The sequence below is a fragment of the Chanos chanos genome, chromosome 12, assembly GCF_902362185.1.
Source record: "Chanos chanos chromosome 12, fChaCha1.1, whole genome shotgun sequence".
Taxonomy (NCBI): domain Eukaryota; kingdom Metazoa; phylum Chordata; class Actinopteri; order Gonorynchiformes; family Chanidae; genus Chanos; species Chanos chanos.
In genome coordinates, this window is record NC_044506.1 from 6,289,451 (window position 1) to 6,311,044 (window position 21,594).

Here is a 21,594-nt window from a genome sequence, read left to right on the forward strand (position 1 = left end):
AGTGAAGTGATAATAATTATGTACTACCCTTGCCGAAAATAACAAAAAAATACCTACAGTGATATTTTATGTGTTTATATTTTATATATTTTATGCCGTTTGTAGGTAATGAAACTAGTGTTGGGATGATGAGAATGAATAAAAATGGCTTAATCTGGTATCTGTCTGGTTGTTCTCATTGTGTCTTTTTTTTTTTTTACTTTATTATTTTTTGCTGTTTTTCTTGTTTCTCATTTTTCTACCCTTTGTTCCAGTTCTTTGTTTTTCATTGTGTCTCTTCATCTGAGACCGAGTCTCATAATTTCCCATATTCCACTTTATCTTTCACCATGCCTCATAAAGTCTCTCTCTGCATTTCTCATTTTATCTCCGTTTGTCAATCCGTCTGATTATTTCTCATCGTATCTCTGTGTTTCTCTTTGTATGTGTCCGATCATATCTCTGTGTGTCTCACTGTGTCTCGTTTGTTTCTCTCAGTGGCTGCTCCGACGGTCTCCAGTCTCCCCGTGCTCACCTCCATGCAGTCCAGCTCGTCGATCGCTCCGTGGCTGTCGGACCTTCATCGCGGGGTGAGCGCGCTGAACATCCGACGCGTCGCGCCCAGTTTCCTCACCCAGGGACCCGAGCTCGCCGACCTCCAGGAGTCCCTGGAACAACTCCGCAGCCTCGCGTATCGTTACCGCGACGACAGTGGAGGGACGCTTCGCTCCTCCTCCGAGGAAGACGATGATGATTACTGATGGGCCGGCCAAGGCCAAGAAGACTGTCCTGAGATCCTCTTGAAACCATTTAAACTTCTGTTATCACAGTCCCCCGCAACCCATTTAATCTGGATTAACTGTCCCGCCCGCTAAAGACTACATGTACAATTAGACTCCACCACATATAACACATTAATTTGGTAATCTCTGTGGTCTTGGTTGAGCTCTGACCCTGTGCAGGGATGTTCCAGAGGGTTGTGCTAAAGAATTCACATAAATTATGCGATTTTAGAATACAAGAAAGTGATGAATGGCAGGAACCAAGTGAAGTAGACGTAGAGAATGCATGACAGAGGGATTTCATTAGAAATGGAATTACTAAAAGTGGAGATTTGATTATTCTGTCTCTATTTGTGTGTGTATATGTAAATAAACACGCTTTCTTAAAAAAAAAAAATTGATTTCCATCTGTTAATTTACAAATAATAAGAATCACTAAGATGTCCTCAGACAGAGCATAGACAAATGTATGCATGCTTCATGAAATGAATGAACTCTTTCTTTTTTTTTACCTTGTCAGAATTATTGTTTTCATTCATATTCATCCAACAGTAATTTTGAATATGCTGTCAAGTAAATTTTAATAGGCATAGCTTACTTACAGTTTATGTGATGGATAAATTCTATGTATTTCGGGCAGTGTAGTTTACATTCTGACATGTAAATTTGTAGTCTAGTTTGTCCATCAACACAATCTAATCAAAATATCCCCAAACTTGATATACATCAAACTTTCTTTTAGCCTCTACCCCCCCTTCCAATCAACCACTGTACATGAGCACTGTGTGGCCCATGGAGCTTTAGACCATCAATACACAAAAGGGAGCATGGTACGCAAACCTTAAATAATAACCTTCTGACAAGCAGCATTCCGGCAAGCAGGATGAATCGATAGGTTTCACGCTAAACCCGAGGAACATGATGTAATTGTGATGTGCACATGCGCAGTAACCATGGCAGGCCCGCTCGATAAATAGGAGAAATCGACAGAGTGGCCTCCGTTGTTGAATTGAACAAACGAGTTTTTCATCAGTAAATTAAAACAGAACGGACCATGATGCTATTAATTGAACTAACATCTCCAAACTTTGAGTACATGTCGACTTGTGTTCTAATTAAAAATAATGTGAAAATAAACACTGCAGTCAGCTTTGGGTATGAACATTTTTAAAAACTAGAACGGTTACATTTGCGTTTTAGGTCCTTGTCCTATACAATACTGGCGATAAAAACGTCCAATCACTTTCATGTAGCGTTCAACCTCCTACAGGCGCCAGAAACAAGATGCGAAGCTGGCCCAGACTTTCAAAGCTAGGATTTTGATTGGCTGAGAAGCGTGGTTGGCGTCGGGACACCTGTCCATCACTTGAAGTATGGGGCGTTCACTAGGGGGGCGCATTGACATCAATGTGAGTCCACTTCTCTCAGTCTCTCTTGAAGGTTAGTGCAATTTCTAGAATTGTTCGAGTAAATTCCTTAATTTGAAGCTAATTAAACTTTTTCGCTCGCTGTAGCGTTCTCTAGCATAAATTGCGACTATAATGCCTGCGCTTAGGAAAAGTAGAAGTTGCTTTCAACAAATACGCAGCAACTTCACCACGAACTAGCGACGGAGTTGATGGCTCCCTAATTGGAGTGTAACGACACGCTTCGAAAACAAGGCCATGTTCGACGGAGACACGATGAAAGACCCCAGAGGTAAATTTCCACCGTTTTAATCCTCGAATTACGATTAGTCTCAATTGTAAAAAAAAAAAAAATCTGTTAGAATCTGGGGACGCAAAGTAGTTAGTCAGCAGTATCGCGCAATGTTGGGGTTCGATGTTTTGTAATGGCGTATACTTGGCTGTGTACATGACATGAGCTCTTTTCTGTTTGTCGTTAAGACATGTTAGAAGTAGGCCTGTAAGACCATGGTTAGGGTCTCTTGTCACATCTTGTGAATATATGGTTGGTTTATGTAATTGAACGACTAGCTCTCCAGCTCAAGTAACTAATCCCTGAGACGCATCCGTGGAGGGCTCCGCAAAGTTTCATAACTTGGAGCGTGGTGCACGGAGGAGAGTGTAGCTCGGAGCTCCTCCGGACCGTGAAGGGCGCATTTTACTATGTGAAGTACTATGCTGTTACCGAGGGAAATGTATGTTCTTGCGCAGTTTGTATTTTGGTTGGAATTAAATTTAGGTAATTAAACACTATCTACGATCAGGAAAAGTGGTACTATTTGGTGGCGAAGTTGAAAGGTGTAAAAATAAATTTTATAAAAATATCACTTTGAGAAGCGTTTGAGGCATCGCTGAGTTTGAATTTCTTTATTGAAAAGGCTGTCTAAAAGATTTGGAGAATTTATAACGGTTTTGAAGTCTAAGTAACGAACGTTGTCGATCAGTGATGTTATGCTACGGCTAGCTTTCATAACGGTGTCAGAACAACCACACGGAGGTGCTGTGGGCCTTTTCCTTTGAAATCTGTTGCTTGTCTTTTTCTAACTGGCTTACTCTTCACACTTACTTTGCACTTTTGTGCGGTACTTCACACCTTACTCCAGAGCTCATCAAAGGCATTTTCATCTCTGTATCTATCTAATGTATCATCCATAGGATAAGCTGCTCTTTCCAGGTCTAGAGATGGGAGTTGCAGCATGCCTGATGGGAACTTTGCGTCTGTCAGTGGTTTACAGATCAGTTTGTGCTAGTAGGCCCCAACCCTCTGCTGCCTGCTCTCCACTGCTCCCCTGAGTTAAGTATCATGGGACAATTCTTATTTATTTATTTATTCTAAAAATAAATGTAAATATATTCTTCTGGAGTTTTTGTCTCTGCCTTATTGATGGCATTAAGTATTAAGGATTTTGTTGAATTTGCAGGTACATTATTTTTCCATGCCAGCGTAGCTTTACGGACTTTCTCAATTGTTTTGGCCTTCTAAAATGTTACAAGCTGATGCTTCATAGAAGCCAAGAATAATATGTGGCCTGTGCTCTTTTCAAGCTGTCCGATTTTTTTTTTTGAAGCGAATGAGGAAATACGACAATATTGAGATTCAGATAAATCTTCTGTCACTATAGCGACCTTCTCTCTATTTTAAAGTGAAAATGTGACTTGGTTTGACGAGCATATCAGAAAATATTGGCTTTTGCAAAGAGTTCTAGCTGTTAGAATGACTGCATAATTCAGAAACTTAAAAAATAAGTAGAGTACTAACGTGGTTATTAAAATTAGGTTTTCTCTGATTCTGATGTCACAGTCTGTTTCTTCCAAGTATTCTAATAATTATAAATCCATATTCGAAATCACGCGAGTCAGAATTTACGAATTCAGAATCATACTGAACTTGCAAGGTGTTGGCAGTGTCTGATGGAGGGAGGGAGGGAAAATTCCGCCTCGCAGTTGGCTGTCATGCCAGCGCTGGCCAGCAGGAGGCGTTTTGTTGACACGTGATCATGTACAGTTTTGTTAAATTACTTATCTTATTTTTGAAGTCAGTTATCTCAGATGTTCCGAGAGCTTCGATGGCATACATGTTTATGTTGTTTACTGACATTACGTTCGGTTTTGTTGGGGAGTGAGAAGGTTAGAATCGTTGAAAATAAAAAGTTGATTTATATTCCATTGTGATTGGCTGATCTGCCATCTTGACTGTAGCCTTACGTGAAGAAAATTGCCTTTTAACTTCCTTTAAGTCATGTCCCAAGTAGTTAAGGTCTAAGGAAGGTATCTGATCATTTTTAGTTATGGTCTTGCATTCCTCTTTGTAGGTTAGGGTGGATTTTTAGCTGGCACCGTGACGGTAATGTCTGTTCCTGTGCGTTAAGCATCTGTTTGTGGGTGTGGCCTGGTATCGCTTCTCGGCCTTTTGGCTAAGATCAAGTGTAGTATCTGTTCTTATCAGTTTAATATCTGATACGTCCCCTACCCGGGGACCATATATTAAATTGATTTTTGGAACAGGGAGATGGAATAGGGGCTTGCTCCGTCCACTCCACGCATCGACCTGGTATTGCAGTACTTCCAGGAACGGTGCACTCCCCACTCGGGGAAATCAAACTGTTCAAAAGTAGAGAAATGCAGCGTGGAGTGTCGCTTCATACTAGATCGATGCGTGGAGTGGACGGAGTACTGGAGTACTAGTCGTGTAATAATCGTGCAGCCCACACTAATAAACGTAAAGCATCTGCACTAGTATAGCGAGCTTTAATATGAGAGTAAGTTGTGTGTTAGTTGTTTGCTGTGTAACGGAGGTGGAAATAATGGGGCGAAATCTCATCGCGAAAGAAGTTTGGTGGAAAGAACAGTTACATTACGGGGAAGTTGAATGCGTCTGTGTGGAGCAGTTTAGCGAGTGTGACGGTGCGAACGGTTTGACTGATAATACGAGTCGAGCAAGACTCCCAGATTTTTAAAGCCGCATAACATCGACCAAGTACAGCTATGGTCATAAAGTAGATTACTAAATGCTGACACTCATTTTATTTAATGTTACAGCATTTTGCAGGATTAATGTCGTCTGTGACCTAGCATTGCTATAGACTTCACTCCGAGCACGGTCTATAATGTATCCACTGTTAGTCAGTGCGTATTTTAGCAGAGGTTGCTCCGGAAGTACAACGCATATCCGGGTCACTGTTAGCAAAATTTCAAAATGAAAACGAAGCATTTAAATGGTTGTTAAAACGATAGCAGCTGACGCACACAATTTCTGGGTTTGTTAAATTCGTGGATCTTGTTCAATTTAATTGGGGGCTTTATTTCTTCGAATAGAATAAACTCAGTTCAAATGATAGAAACGTGTTTGAACTCCTGGCAACCCACTGGTATCAAACCGTTATCATGAAGTAATCTACTGACACTTTTTCGCACAATTTGTGACAGATCGTTCAGGAAATGTTCTTCTCATTTAAGCTGCATGCCCTCTTCATATGAAGTGTATTTGATTTCCCTTTTCATTTGAATCATTTTCATATCAATGATGTGTTTCCTGTGGTGCATCATGGGAGTAACTCCAGCCTGGTATTTTTACAAATGTATTTTTTCCACAGATTTTTATTGGTCCAGAAGTCACAGAGTGGTATTTTGTGATGTGGTTGTTTTGTCAGCATTACTATAAAGAATGTGTTGGCTTTACCGTCAGAGTGAAATGTGTGTGGATGAGTGAGAGCTCCAGACTGAACGCCTCCAACTCATACTTACCTGGCAGGGGAGACACCATGATCAAGAAGGTGGTTCACCCAGGGCGAGGCTCAGCCATTGCACTCCGGCTGTGCTGACCCCTGCGAATTCCCCAAATGTGGGAATCTCGACTGCATAATTTCTGGTAGTGGGGGACTGCGTTCGCGCTCTCCCCTGATATGGAGTTTAATGACAGATGATGATACAAGGAGGTTGTTTGTAATAATCTTACTTTACTGAAGCAGTTGTGTAGGAGCTAGTGTGTGTTCTCATGCATCTTGCATGGTTTTTGTTATTCTACCATTTCTGAACATTTATGAATTAAAGTGACGTATAGATAGGGGAGTTAATGTCGTGTGTCATTTTTAAATGTACAACATTAATTATTGGCACGCTTCAGTAGTCATAAGTGTAATGTGTACAGCTAATTGTTGTAACGCATATATGGGGTAATTTTGCGTTGCTGACATCATTAGCTAATTTGAAAAAAATACAGTGTTTGTGATTTATTTATCTCAGCATTTTACATCAGTGTTCATTAAACAATCATATGAAAGCCTTGATTTACTGCAAGTGTTCTCTATTAAAATATCCTCAGTTGTTTTGAGGCATTCAAAGTTAACCGTTAAGCTTTGTGTCTTTGAAATGGTTTTGCTTTTAACGTCTGTGCTCTTCTCAAGCTGTCTTAGTCTTTGGTCAAAATCACTAAGGAGATAATACAGTATTGAGACTCAAATATGTTGTCTGTCACTGGAGCGACATTTTTTTTCTATTTTTAGTGGACATTTGACTTGGTTTAATAAGTTTGTCAGATAATTGAGGCGTCCAAACTGAAGTTAACAGTTGAGTCATGTGCTGTTGAAATGATTTGTCATTGAACAGCTATGCTCCTGTCAAGCTGCCCCAATCTTATGACCCAACTAATAAGATGTTAGAGCATTGAGATTCAGATCTCTGGGTCAGGTTCTGGTTGGGATTCTGAGTCAGAATGTATGACTTCATCCTCAAACTGAACTCATTCAGGGTATTGGCACTTTCCCAGTCTTTGGTAGAGAGAAAGAAAAAATTGACCTGACTTTTGACTGTCATACCAGCGCTGGCCAGTAGAGAGCGTTTTGTTGCCATGTAATAAAATGCAGCGTTATTGCATCATGGGAGTACCTATAGCCATGTATATTTACAAACAAATATTTACAAAACCACGTAGCAGTTTTATCCATCCATTAGTCACAGAGTGTTATTTTGTGATGCGGTGGTTTTGTCAGCGTTACCATAAAGAATGTGTTGGCTTTACCGTCAGAGTGAAATGTGTGTGGATGAGTGAGAGCTCCAGACTGAACGTCTCCAACTCATACTTACCTGGCAGGGGAGATACCATGATCAAGAAGGTGGTTCACCCAGGGCGAGGCTCAGCCATTGCACTCCGGCTGTGCTGACCCCTGCGAATTCCCCAAATGTGGGAATCTCGACTGCATAATTTCTGGTAGTGGGGGACTGCGTTCGCGCTCTCCCCTGATATGGAGTTTAATGACAGATGATGATACAAGGAGGTTATAATAATGTGATGTAGCTGAAGTTATTTGGTGAGTCTTTTGGGTAATGCTGGCTTTTGCTAGAATGAGTTTACAGCACAAGAGTCTGACGAGACATAAGAACTGAAGAAATGGTAGTGTCTATGATTTTCTAACTGTAGATACAGAATTTTTTCATATGATTCTTTTAATATTCCCACTCCACTGTTTCAGAAACATTGAGGAAACAGATAAAAATAGTAATTGAACTTGATTTTCCTGCAATTCTAATGTCACATTCTGTTTCTTCAAAGATGTTAATAATTGGAATCCATTTTCCAAATCATGTGAGTCAGAATGTACTACTTCATCCTCAAACTGAACTCAGTCAGGGTATTGGCACTTTCCCAGTCTTTGGTGGACAGAAAGTAAAATTCTGCCTCACAGTTGACTGTCATACCAGTGCTGACCAGCAGAGAGTTGGCATATAATAACATATAGTGTTAATGTACTTGCTTCACTTTTGGAGTCAGTTATCTCAGATGATAGACCTGTTTGTGTTGTTTAGTGCCATTAGGTTTTAAACGGCTTTAAGTACGAAGGTGAGAATTGTTGAAAGTCAAAAGTGGATTGATGCCCCATTTTGATTGGCTGATCTGCCATCTTGATTGTCGCCTGCATTATGAGAATTGCCGTTTCAATTCATTATAAATCATCTATGGCTTAGTTAAGATCTAAGGACGGTATCTGAACATTTTTAATTAATGATCTTTCACCCATTTGTGTAGGTTAGGGTGGATTTTTAGCTGGCACCGTGATGGTAATGTCTGTTTCTGTGCGTTAAGCATCTGTTTGTGGGTGTGGTCTGGTATCGCTTCTCGGCCTTTTGGCTAAGATCAAGTGTAGTATCTGTTCTTATCAGTTTAATATCTGATATGTCCCCTACCCGGGGACCATATATTAAATTGATTTTTGGAACAGGGAGATGGAATAGGGGCTTGCTCCGTCCACTCCACGCATCGACCTGGTATTGCAGTACCTCCAGGAACGGTGCACTCCCCACTCAGGGAAACAAAACTGTTTAAAAATAGAGAAAATTGAGAACTATTGTGTATGATTCAAGTAATGTACTAATTTAGCAACCATTTGTGAATAGGTTGCCTGTGTGTGTCATGTACATATAGCTCCAAGTACTGATTTGTTTGATTAGTTGGTTGAGTGTGATGGTGCAGACAGTGGAGTTGAACAAGACTTAGCATACTAATAATTCACAGTATTGGTCTCTCACATCTGTAGAAATGTAAAGGACTAAATGGTGAAAAAGATGATTCTTCGCGTGACATAATGTAGCGATATAGCGGGTTAATATCTTCTGTAACACAGCATTGCTATAGACTTTGTGCAGAGCAGGGTTTGTCATGTGTTGGCCGTTTGTAGTTGTGTGATTTAGCAGGAGTTGCCCCAGAAGTGCTTATACTATCATACAAGAAACTATTGATGCTATTACTTGTCATTTGAATCATTTTCATATCAATGATGTGTTTCCTGTGGTGCATCATGGGAGTAACCCCAGTCTTGTATTTTTTCAAATGTATTTTTTCCACAGATTTTTATTCATCTAGAAGTCACAGAGTGTTATTTTGTGATGCTGTTGTTTTATAGGCATTACCACAAAGAATGTGTTGGCTTTACCGTCAGAGTGAAATGTGTGTGGATGAGTGAGAGCTCCAGACTGAACGTCTCCAACTCATACTTACCTGGCAGGGGAGATACCATGATCAAGAAGGTGGTTCACCCAGGGCGAGGCTCAGCCATTGCACTCCGGCTGTGCTGACCCCTGCGAATTCCCCAAATGTGGGAATCTCGACTGCATAATTTCTGGTAGTGGGGGACTGCGTTCGCGCTCTCCCCTGATATGGAGTTTAATAACAGATGATGATACAGCGAGAGGAAGTTGCTTGCAGTAATGTAACGTTACACAAGTTGTTAAGGAGTGGATGGAGTCTCTTGTAATATGTGGTTTTTGCTGTGATGTTACCACTTTGGAAGATTTCAAATCAATATGAAGTATAGACTGGGGAGTCAGTGTGCTGTGTAACTTTTAAAAGTGCAATATGAGTTATTGAGAAGCTTCAATAGATATAAACACTGTGTCTATAGGCCTACCACAAATTCACAAATGGTTTAATAGTTAATTACATCAGCCAATGAGGGAACCAGGCTGTCATTCAAGACAGGCTGTTTCTGATTTGTCCTTTTTTAGTAGTGTATATTGTAGTATCGCCAGCCCCCAAGCATATTGTGCATTTTGAGTCTATGGACTAGAGTACACACATGGTCTTTGCAGAGTGTGTGTGAGATGTAATATCAGTTAAAAAAAATTTTAAAATAAAAAAGTTGAGTCTCCTTACAACAGCATCTTATATTTTCATTATTACAGTTCAGTTTGATTACTTTAATTACATCAGCCAATGAGGGAATCAGGCCGTCATTCAAGACAGGCTGTTGTTTCTGATTTGTTCTTTTTTAATAGTGTATTTTGTAGTATTGTAGTAATGTTTAATTTCTTATTTATCCTATAGGCCTAAGCAGGGTTCAGAATCGGCACCTGCTACTCGCCAAATGTGAGTAAAAATCTATGTTGGCAAATAAAATAAATGAGGTCTGTCACCATTGGCAGGGTGCTGACATAGGTCTGCTTCACTACAGACTTTCATCACTACAGCAGAGGTTGACTGACTACGTTTGCGATTCTTTTTCTCCATGCACACTATCGTTTTCGTACCGTTTTCTAAATGTTCTAGGCCTACGTCCACACCAAAACGCTGAAACGTGTTTGTTGTCACGCCGTTTCCAGTCAACTAGGTTTTGATTGCAAGCGCGGCAAACTTCTGCCAGTTTCATGGAAACCATACGTCATCCTTTCTGAAACTCTCTACTTTCCCTGTGCACATTACAAGGGGAACCCAACATTTTTTAAAATGTATGCACCTCAGAGAGCCTTTTTGAAAAGTAACACTGTTGGTGGCAGAAAGCACTGTTTTAGTGTGGACGGAAGGGCTCAAGGGAGAGATCATGATGCGTTTCCAAATTTACCCAGGTTAGTGTGGACAGAGCCTTTGATTGACCTAGCTGTCCGCCATCACTATACCTCCACACAAGAGACGTTAAAATTTAAGTCACAGTAGTTTGTGTATGAGATGCAGCACTGCCAGCCCCTAAGCATATTGTGCATTTTGAGTCTATGGGGTAGAGTACACACGTGGTCTTTACAGAGTGTGTATGAGATGTAATATCAGTTAAATTTTTTTTAAATAAAAGTTGAGCCTCCTTACAACAGCATCTTAAATGTTCATTATTAGAGTTCCCTTTAAAAAGGTCAGTCAGTAGGTAAGTAGTAATTAGTGTTTTTAATGACATCTTATCTCATGCAGTTCTATGGGTTGTTGAAAAAAATTTTGGCCGGTAACTTTTCAGTTTACCAGCCATTGGCATATAGACCAAAAAGTTCATTTTTGGACCCTCTAAAGAAAAGGAAATAAGATGGAGAGAATTTTGGCAGTGATGTCTCGGAATACTAATAGTAGGCCATTAACACACGCAGTCCTACAGGGACCATAATCCATGTGAAGTAGAACAATATTGGTCTGATATTTCTGTTAAAACGTGAAACTAATAGCAATAGAGTGGTGAGCACAATTACCAAATGCTGTTGTACTGATGTAAATAATGCTGTGGAAATATGATGAATTTACCACCTGAGCCTTTCTAAGTTTAAGTTTATTTAAAGCCCAATATCTCTGTTTACAGTCTCAAAGGGCTTTACATGCCCACAGGATTACAACAAACAGAGCAGAGCAGGGTGGCACCCTCTGACTTGATCCTCATAGCGGGCAAGAAAAAACTCCTCAAAAAACCCAGATGCTAGGGGAAAAATAGGAGAAATCTTGAGAAGGAGCACAGAGAGAGGAGACCCCTTCTTGGTCAGCCAGGTGTCCAGTAGGTGCCAACCCAGTGGGCAAATTACAGACAACACAGTGATAATGAACATGAAAACACAACTAGTAGGCAGTATGAAGAATGACAGGACAGCACGGGGCTCAGTTGGGGTGGACGACACAGCCACAGCAGCGCAGGAAGCCACAAAGCCGCAGCAGCCATCAGGATGACGATGAGGAGAGAGATGACAGGGAGGGAGAAGAAAGTAGCCACATTCAAACCACACACTCTTGCTCGAACAGATGAGCCACAGCCATGCAGGAGATGAGGGAGGGAAGGAGAGCATTATTGGAGTATCAGCACTCAACAGATGAAATAAGGAAAATAATTTTAAAAATTATTTTCCTTGTCATTTATGTTTGTTTGTTTTTTACCTTGCTATTTGGAACCGGCCTTTATTTGCCCAAATAGCGCCCCCCCCTCCCCCCAGCTATAATTTGAAACCCTTTTTTTATTTGAGAATTTTCAGTAATCAAAAGCTGTAACGCATGTAGAGTTATTTCACAAGCCTGACCCTGTCATCTCATTCGAAAAGAATAAAGTGTTTGTGATGGATTTATCTCAGCATTTTACATCAATAATGTTCATTAAGCGCTCATTTCAGAGCCTTGATTTACTGCTAGTGTTCTTTATGAAAATATCCTCACTTGTTTTGAGGCGTTTGAACTCAAGTTCACAGTTAAGCTTTGTGCAGTTAAAATGATTTCGCGTTTAATGGCTGTGCTCCTCTGAAACTCTCCCAGTCTTTTGTCAAAACCAATACGGAGACAATACAACTTTCACATTCAGATCTCCCTTTTCTGCCATTGTAGCAAATTCTTTTCTATTTTTCCATGTAAATGTGACTTGGTTTGATGAGTCTGTTGGGTGATTTTGGCTTTTGTTGCTGGTTCTAGTAGTTAGAATGAGTTTACAACTCAGAAATGTGAAGGGTTTTGTGTGACTCATAAGAAACGGGTGTTGAATATATCTGTCCTTAGGTTTCTGACTGTAGATACAGAGTGGGGTTTTTTTTGTTTGTGTGTGTGTGATTCCTCTGATATTCCCACGTCACTGTTTCAGATATACTGAGAAAACAAAGCAGCATGGTACTGACATAGTAATTCACATTCATCTTCCTGCAATTCTAATGTCACATTCTGTTTCTTCAAAGATGTTAATAATTGGGATCCATTTTCCAAATGACACGTGTCAGAATGTATGGCTTCATCCTCAAACTGAACTCAGTCAGGGTATTGGCACTTTCCTAGTCTCTGTTGGAGAAAGAGAGAAAATCGATCTCACATTTGACTGTCATACCAGTCCTGGCCAGTAGAGAGCGTTTTGTTGGCATGCAATAACGTGCAGTGTCGTTAATTTACTTATTTTATTTTTGGAGTCAGTTATCCCAGCTGATATACATGTTCTGATATGATATGTAACGCCATGCTGTTTTAAACAGCTTTGTTTAAGTAAGAAGGATAGAATTGTTGAAAGTGAAGTTGATTCATATTCCATTGTGATTGGCTGATCTACCATCTTGATTGTTGCCTAACGTGAAGAGAATTGCCGTTTAAATTCATTAAGAATCATCTATGGCTTAGTTAAGGTCTAAGGAAGGTATCTGATCATTTTTAGTTATGGTCTTTTACTCCTCTTTGTAGGTTAGGGTGGATTTTTAGCTGGCACCGTGACGGTAATGTCTGTTCCTGTGCGTTAAGCATCTGTTTGTGGGTGTGGTCTGGTATCGCTTCTCGGCCTTTTGGCTAAGATCAAGTGTAGTATCTGTTCTTATCAGTTTAATATCTGATACGTCCCCTACCCGGGGACCATATATTAAATTGATTTTTGGAACAGGGAGATGGAATAGGGGCTTGCTCCGTCCACTCCACGCATCGACCTGGTATTGCAGTACCTCCAGGAACGGTGCACTCCCCACTCGGGGAAATTAAACTGTTCAAAAGTAGAGAAATGAAGCGTGGAGTTTCGCTTTTTACTTAAGAGTCGAGTAATAATCGTGCAGCCCATACTGATAAACGTGAAGCATCTGCAGTAGTATAGCGAGCTTAAATGTGAGAGTAAGTTGTGTGTTAGTTGTTTGCTGTGTGACGGAGGTGGAAACAATTGGGCGAAATCTCATCGCGAAAGAAGTTTGGTTGAAAGAACAGTTACATTACGGGGAAGTTGAATGTGTCTGTGTGGAGCAGTTTAGCGAGTGTGACGGTGCGAACGGTTTGACTGATAATACGAGTCGAGCAAGACTCGCAGATTTTTAAAGCCGCATAGCATCGACCAAGTACAGCTATGGTCATAATGTAGATTACTAAATGCTGACACTCCTTTTCTTCAATGTTGCAGCATTTTGCAGGATTGATGTCGTCTGTGACCTAGCATTGCTATAGACTTTACTCCGAGCACGGTCTATAATGTATCCACTGTTAGTCAGTGCGTATTTTAGCAGAGGTTGCTCCGGAAGTACAATGCATATCCGGGTCACTGTTAGCAAGATTTCAGAATAAAAACGAAGCATTTAAATGGTTATTAAAACGATAGCAGCTGACGCACACATTTTCTGGGTTTGTTAAATTCGTGGATCTTGTTCAATTTAATTGGGGGCTTTATTTCTTCGAATATAATAAACTCAGTTCAAATGATAGAAACGTGTTTGAACTCCTGGCAACCCACTGGCATCAAACAGTTATCATGAAGTAATCTACTGACACTTTTTCACACAGTTTGTGACAGATCCTTCAGGAAATGTTCTTCTCATTGAAGCTGCATGCCCTCTTCATATGAAGTGTATTTGATTTCCCTTTTCATTTGAATCATTTTCATATCAATAATGTGTTTCCTGTGGTGCATCATGGGAGTAACTCCAGCCTGGTATTTTTACAAATGTATTTTTTCCACACATTTTTATTGGTCCAGAAGTCACAGAGTGGTATTTTGTGATGTGGTTGTTTTGTTGGCATTACTATAAAGAATGTGCTGGCTTTACCGTCAGAGTGAAGTGTGTGTGGATGAGTGAGAACTCCAGACTGAACGTCTCCAACTCATACTTACCTGGCAGGGGAGATACCATGATCAAGAAGGTGGTTCACCCAGGGCGAGGCTCAGCCATTGCACTCCGGCTGTGCTGACCCCTGCGAATTCCCCAAATGTGGGAATCTCGACTGCATAATTTCTGGTAGTGGGGGACTGCGTTCGCGCTCTCCCCTGATTATGGAGTTTAATGACAGATGATGATACAAGGAGGTTGTCTGCAGTAATGTGATGTGGCTAAAGTTATTTGGTGAGTCTTTTGGGTAATGCTGGCTTTTGCTAGAATGAGTTTACAGCACAAGACCATGACTAGTCATAAGAAATGGGTAGTGTCTATAAGTTTTTGACTGTAGATACGGAATCTTTCATACGATTCTTTTGATATTCCCACTCCACTGTTTCAGAAATATTGAGAAAAGAGATAAATAGTAATTGAACTTGATTTTCCTGCAATTCTAATGTCACATTGTGTTTCTTCAAACTGAACTCAGGCGGGGTATTGGCACTTTCCCAGTCCCTGGTGGAGAGAAAGTAAACTTCTGCCTCACAGTTGACTGTCATACCAGTGCTGACCAGTAGAGAGTTGGCATATAATAACATACAGTGTTGTTAATGTACTTACTTCACTTTTGGAGTCAGTTGATAGACCTGTTTGTGTTGTTTAGTGCCATTAGGTTTTAAACGGCTTTAAGTACGAAGGTTAGAACTGTTGAAAGTCAAAAGTGGATTGATGCCCCATTTTGATTGGCTGATCTGCCATCTTGATTGTCGCCTGCATTATGAGAATTGCCGTTTCAATTCATTATAAATCATCTATGGCTTAGTTAAGATCTAAGGAAGGTATCTGAACATTTTTAGTTATGGTCTTTTACTCCTCTTTGTAGGTTAGGGTGGAATTTTAGCTGGCACCGTGACGGTAATGTCTGTTCCTGTGCGTTAAGCATCTGTTTGTGGGTGTGGTCTGCTATCGCTTCTCGGCCTTTTGGCTAAGATCAAGTGTAGTATCTGTTCTTATCAGTTTAATATCTGATACGTCCCCTACCCGGGGACCATATATTAAATTGATTTTTGGAACAGGGAGATGGAATAGGGGCTTGCTCCGTCCACTCCACGCATCGACCTGGTATTGCAGTACCTCCAGGAACGGTGCACTCCCCACTTGGGGAAACAAAACTGTTTAAAAATAGAGAAAATGGAAGACTATTGTGTATGATTCAAGTCATGTAGTAATTTAGCAACCATTTGTGAATAGTTTGCATGTGTGTGTCATGTACATATTGCTCCAAGTACTGATTTGTTTGATTAGTTGGTTGAGTGTGATAGTGCAGACAGTGGAGTTGAACAAGACTTAGCATACTAATAACTCACAGTATTGGTCTCTCACATCTGTAGAAATGTAAAGGACTAAATGGTGAAAAAGATGATTCTTCGCGTGACAGAATGTAGCGATATAGCGGGTTAATATCTTCTGTAACACAGCATTGCTATAGACTTTGTTCAGAGCAGGGTTTGTCATGTGTTGGCCGTTTGTAGTTGTGTGATTTAGCAGGAGTTGCCCCAGAAGCACTTATACTATCATACAAGAAACTATTGACGCTATTGCGCCCAGTTCATGACAGATCCTTCAGGAAATTCTATGTGCTCAGTTAGGCTTAGGCAAGTTCAGTTAATCTTTGTGCAGTTACAATGGTTTCACGTTTAATGGCTGTGCTCCTCTTAAACTGTCCCAGTCTTTTGTCAAAACCAATAAGGAGATATGACAGTATTCAGATTCAGATCTCAGTTTTCTGCCAATGAAGCAAATTCTTTTCTATTTTTTAGTGTAAATGTGACTTGTCTGTCGAATAACGTTGGCTTTTTGGCGCTGGTCCTGTTTGGTAGAATTAGTTTACGACTCACAAACTTCACAAGTCTTGTGTGAAACATAAGAAATAGGTACAGAATGTATAAGGTTTGATTGCTAAGAATTTCTGCAGTAGAGTAACGTACCGCTTTAGCAACCATGTACTAGTAGCCAGCATATGGATGTGTCATGTTCATACTGCTCCAAGTACTGATTTGTTTGATGAGTTGATTGTGAGGGTGACAGTGCAGACAGTGTGAGTGGAAACACGAACCAAACAAGATTCAAGAGCTTTACCTGTCACATGCAGAATTTTACGTGTACAACAGCAGAGAGATGAGACTGCAACATCTCCGACAACTGTGCAAATAACAAACGTAAAGCCGTAGCACTGTATAAACATTAAATGAAGAAAAAATATAAAGCGACACACACAGGGAAAAGTAACAGAATATCAATATAATAATAAATAATATAAGCTATATGCAGGGAAAAATAACGGACTGTCACAGACACTGTATGTAGATAATAAACATTAAGGTACCTGAGGTGCAGGATGAGTGTTGTGTAGGTTTATAAGTGTTTATGATCCGTATGGCCTGGGGGAAGAAGCTCTTTCTCAGCCCCTCAGTCTTGGCCATGGTGGAGCAGAGACACTTGCCAGAGGGCAGCCATGGAAACAGTTTGTGGTTGGGGTGGTGAATGTCCTTAATGATCTGGTTCACCCTGGACCTGCACCACCTGGTGTAGGTGGCCACATGATAACTGCAGCATACAGCTCATAGTCAGGTTCAGTGACTGTAGACAGTTACGGTTTCTGATTGGTCTAGAATCTACAGTCACTTTAGACTATGACTGTAAACTCCCAGTGATAGAGAGAACACAGAAGACATCTAGTTCTCTGAGGTGGTGGTTGCACACACCAGTGATCCACATCACAAGCATGCACATGAAGAGGTTCAGGAAGAATATTAATAACAAGGAGTAAGTCAGTAATAAGAAGCAGGAAGAGAAGAATCACATAGTAAATAGCATAGACCTTAGGCCAGTCACATTCAAGACAATTCAAAGTCTACAAGTGCAAAGTAGATAGTGGTTGTAGACAGTTGTGTGTTCTGATTGGTCTAGAGTCTACAGTCACTGTATACTCTTGTCTGTAGACCCCCAACTGAATTGTAGAATTTGACTGTAGGCTACCAATAGACTCTTGTATAATTAAAATTCAAGGCTGGAAGTTGTAAAGGTATGGGCTAGCTAACATGGTAACTACATACAGTACAGCCGCAACATTAATCATCTTACATAGAATAACAGTGGAAACACCTGGGGGGAAAAACACATCTTGAATTAACATTGAATTGTCGATTTAAACTTGGTCTTAGCTGTCTCTTGTAGGTTCTAGGTCCCATTTAATGAGAATATGTCCAATATTAATGTACATTGTAATATTTATTATTATTATTATGTTGTTGTTGTGGCGTTACTATATCTGAGCATATTTCAGTAGCTACAACTGAAGATGACAACCCCAGTAATCCAAGTCATCAACCCAGATGCCCCTGCAAATCGTCAACAGGTTGTATTGGTGGTGACGAAAGAGGCCTTTTACTATCGGGAGAAAAGGATGGTCTTCCCCAAACTTCCACAGGAGCTGCTGACCCAGACTACTGCCCTGGCCCACGCAGAGAAGCTCTGTGGAGCAGGAGGGTACCCCCGCGCTGTCACGTCAGCTGTACCTGGGGAAGCTGGTGGCCCCATTTGGCCAATACGAAAATGCATCATTCCCCTGGCTTGTGATAAATGACATGGGATACATGAAGTAGTAAGCATATTACATTTAATACCACTGTAGGCTATGCATTTTAAATACCATTTTGATGGCATGCTTAAAATAAATTACCTGTATGTCTGCTTGCACAAAAGTATGGCTATTATCAGTGTTTATTATTCATCTTTGCAAGCTTTCTTTACTCACTATCACAATGGCGGTGACATTAACAAGGATGGTACTAAGTTAATGTGTATGATTCCAGTATATTTGACGAGCACAGATCAGAGGTGGCCAACCCACACAGAGAGGGAAAGGTGGTGAACGGATGGGTGAAGAACTACCTCACAGAGTACACGGAGAGCTTCCCACAAGTCTCCATTCTCCTCGAGGTCAACATCAACAGGTGTATCTACGGTCAGAGAGGCTTTGAAGATCATACCTTTCAGGAGACGTGGGGAGTCTACAGTCAGGACCCCACCCAAAAGGACAGGCCAGAGCAAATCAGTGATGAGCAGAGGGAGATAATACAGAAGGCATACAGTTCTGTGAGGAGGTGGGTTGCACCAGTAACTCACAAGAGTGCAGATGAAGAGGTTCAGGAACTATATTAATGACAAGGAGCAAGTAAGTGTGATGGAACAGGAGGAGCCAAATAGCATAGATCTTAGACCAATTACGTTCAAGACAGACTGAACATGGTGGTACAGCTCACACAATAAGTGCAAAGTCTACAGTGACTGTAGACAGTTACGCATTCTGATTGGCCTAGAGTCTACAGTCACTGTAGATTCCTGACTGTAGACTCCCAGTTGAATCATAGAATTCAACTGTAGACTACCAATAGACTCTTGTGCTTGTATAATTAAAATTCAAGGCTGGAAGTTGTAAAGGTATGGGCTAGCTAACGTGGTAACTACATACAGTTTGGCTGCAATATTAATCATCTTACATAGAATCAAAACAGTGAAAACAGCTCAGCATTTAGGGGAAAGAAGGCATCTTGAATGAATGTTACATTGTCGATTTAAACTTGGTCTTAGCTGTCTTTTGTAGTTCCTGGGCTCTGTTCAATGATTAATATTCAATATTAACACTAATTGTTGTATTATTATTATTATTAATACATTTTTTAAAAATGTAATTAATGTATTATATTTACTATTTATCTTTGCAGAGTTTCTTTACTCATTATCAGAGTCACTGACCCGCGCCCCGTTTCTGCCGCTGCAAAAATGACGTCCCCATCAAAAGGTCTGGACTACAGGGTGTGTGACAGCTACCAACACTTCACCTCTGTTGTTGACACGTCAGAGGAATGCGATGTAATGCTGTAATAATTGTCTGACTGTGGTACGGTTCCATTGTACATATTGTAAATATTCTGTAATAACTGCCTGACTGTGGTACGGTTGCATTGTACATATTGTAAATATTCTGTAATAACTGCCTGACTGTGGTACGGTTGCATTGTACATATTGTTGGGGTGTACATAGGGTTGCACAACTGGCAGGCAAATCCCTGGGGTAGCAGAGAGGGAGGGCACAGGTCTGGGGACAGTAGAGGTGGCGGGGGGTTTTCTCATCGGCGATGGCAGTAGCACAGGTGGCAGTGGTGGTTGAGGCCGGGAGAGCGGCATTAATATGTCTGTCCTTCCCTTCAACACCTTTGTCCCTGCTGTGTTGGGTATGGGAACATTTTCTATCGCAGGGTAGTCTGGTAGAGGGAGGACTGTTGGCTGGTGTGGTGCTGGAGGCAGGTCCGCAGATGAGATGGAGGTTGTCTTTAAGATGGTGAGTGGCTGTTTTGTGGCATGGAGGTTGAGAAGCCTCTCTTGGCGATGGATGAAGTCCCGCACGGTCTTGATACTGATTTTTGGTAGAGGAATGCCTGCTTTGCACAGGACTGGATCCTCCACCAAATTCCGGTGTTGGACTCATTTGTACACCTTCAAGATGGCGTTCTTCTCAGGACTGGTGTGAGACCCTCGAGGAGAGCGCAACCACAACAGTTTCACCAGCGTGTACATCAGCCTGTTGTGCTGCGCACTGATATCTTGTTGTGCTGGCGCGTAGCGCTTGGCCATCTTTAGCCTCTATCACAGCAGCATCAACAAGATCGTCCCTTTTTGAGCGGCAGTAGAGCGTGTTGCCCCAGTGTGTCCTGTACAGCTGTTTGAACTGCTGTGGCTGCTTGTCATGCTCCTCTACTGTGTTCCAGGCTTCCAGGACCTTGCTCCTCTGCTCAGTGGTAAGTGACAGCTTGTCCTCTGTCAGGCCAATCTCCACCAGCACAGAGCAGAACTTTTCCAGCTTCTGAAAGCCAGGAAGAGGGGTTGGACAACAGGTGTCCTATAAAAAGAATGCCATACGAATGCATTAAGTTCAAATGCGTACATTGCCCTTTTTTTTTTCTTTTTTTTTTTATAAACAGCAACCAGTGCATTGTATTTCACTCTAGCAGACACACAGCTACTCACAAAGGCCGGAGGGTGAGCAGTGGCGGTTTCCTCGCTGGTGAGCGTGATGTGGGGCAGGGCGGCATCGAGCATGTCGTCATGTACCCACACGTCACTCTGGTACGCCTCGTCAGTCTCATCTGGATCGGGCTGCCCGGGCTGTACAACCTCCTCCTCTGGACCGGGTCCGTCGTTGACAAGGTCCCGAAGAGAGGAGGGCCCAGATTCACCGGTGCTCTGGCTGAACAGGTACTCCACCCTGCGCAGCTCCTGCACCTGGAATCGTGTTCGGTAGAGCTTTGTGGAATCCTTTCCAGGCTGTTGCTTCCACGCAGACATTTGTAGTAGGGCACGTCCACGTTGTTTATGGTCGTGGTGCGCGCCACCCTACGTGTTCATGTCTGGTGGATCCTGGATGCACTCCAGGTGTCGCTGCTGGCCTGCCCACACCTCATCAATGGCCTCTGTAAATACACATGCATAGGTACTTACATACATACATACGGTGTGTTCACTTTGTATGCTACACTATCCGTATCGATGTTGTAATAACTTTTTTGTCTGAGGTGTATTGTACCACGTGTTTTGAAGAGGCTCACTCCACTCTCATCAAGCCCGGCGGGACCTTTCAGCTCCTCAATGGCCAGGTGGATGAGCCGGAACGTTTCCCGAGCGTGACCCTCCGCGCATAGCGTTTCAGCTGCTCCCTGGAAATGTACCAGCGGACAACATCCTCGTCCGACACAGAGTTTAGCACCGCCGGGTCCTTGGCTCTGACGGCCTTGATGAGCAGCTCCAGGTCCGCACGGTTGTAGGCCACCGCTGTCGGGCCCTGCACGTGGCAACAGCCACGGTCCACGTACAGGAGTCTGGGGACAGGTTGATTGGCCAGCCGAAACCTTTCCATGACTCCACGGCACATCGGTTCCAGCTTCTCCGTGGACTTCTCACAGGTCAGCACAAATGAAACTATTTAGGAGTCACAATCAGATGTTGACTGGAGCGATTACTTTGCTACTTGAATTAGAGTTAGAATGTCTGTGATGGCACACACACACAGTGAG

At 41.7% G+C, this 21,594-nt stretch overlaps 1 protein-coding gene and 8 non-coding genes across 9 annotated transcripts in view; all 9 read left to right on the forward strand.

Annotated features, from left to right (window-relative positions):
* Nucleotides 1-1,062, forward strand: part of msto1 (misato mitochondrial distribution and morphology regulator 1) — a 10,477-nt gene extending 9,415 nt beyond the window's left edge. Inside the window, exon 14 of the mRNA XM_030789038.1 lies at nucleotides 478-1,062. Coding sequence (XP_030644898.1) covers nucleotides 478-740 — 263 coding nt within the window. The 3' untranslated portion in view covers nucleotides 741-1,062. The remainder of the gene's footprint in view (nucleotides 1-477) is intronic.
* Nucleotides 1,063-4,600: 3,538 nt separating this feature from the next.
* Nucleotides 4,601-4,791, forward strand: LOC115825819 (U2 spliceosomal RNA). Its single transcript, XR_004025777.1, has one exon. It is a non-coding gene; the product is annotated as a U2 spliceosomal RNA (small nuclear RNA).
* Nucleotides 4,792-5,942: 1,151 nt separating this feature from the next.
* LOC115825795 (U1 spliceosomal RNA) lies at nucleotides 5,943-6,106 on the forward strand. The gene has a single exon (XR_004025756.1). It is a non-coding gene; the product is annotated as a U1 spliceosomal RNA (small nuclear RNA).
* A 1,174-nt stretch (nucleotides 6,107-7,280) lies between these two features.
* Nucleotides 7,281-7,444, forward strand: LOC115825800 (U1 spliceosomal RNA). The gene has a single exon (XR_004025760.1). It is a non-coding gene; the product is annotated as a U1 spliceosomal RNA (small nuclear RNA).
* Nucleotides 7,445-8,310: 866 nt separating this feature from the next.
* On the forward strand, nucleotides 8,311-8,501 carry LOC115825809 (U2 spliceosomal RNA). Its single transcript, XR_004025768.1, has one exon. It is a non-coding gene; the product is annotated as a U2 spliceosomal RNA (small nuclear RNA).
* Nucleotides 8,502-9,189: 688 nt separating this feature from the next.
* On the forward strand, nucleotides 9,190-9,353 carry LOC115825811 (U1 spliceosomal RNA). Its single transcript, XR_004025770.1, has one exon. It is a non-coding gene; the product is annotated as a U1 spliceosomal RNA (small nuclear RNA).
* Nucleotides 9,354-13,164: 3,811 nt separating this feature from the next.
* Nucleotides 13,165-13,355, forward strand: LOC115825810 (U2 spliceosomal RNA). The gene has a single exon (XR_004025769.1). It is a non-coding gene; the product is annotated as a U2 spliceosomal RNA (small nuclear RNA).
* A 1,118-nt stretch (nucleotides 13,356-14,473) lies between these two features.
* Nucleotides 14,474-14,637, forward strand: LOC115825824 (U1 spliceosomal RNA). The gene has a single exon (XR_004025781.1). It is a non-coding gene; the product is annotated as a U1 spliceosomal RNA (small nuclear RNA).
* Nucleotides 14,638-15,426: 789 nt separating this feature from the next.
* Nucleotides 15,427-15,617, forward strand: LOC115825812 (U2 spliceosomal RNA). Its single transcript, XR_004025771.1, has one exon. It is a non-coding gene; the product is annotated as a U2 spliceosomal RNA (small nuclear RNA).
* The last annotated feature ends 5,977 nt before the right edge of the window (nucleotides 15,618-21,594 follow it).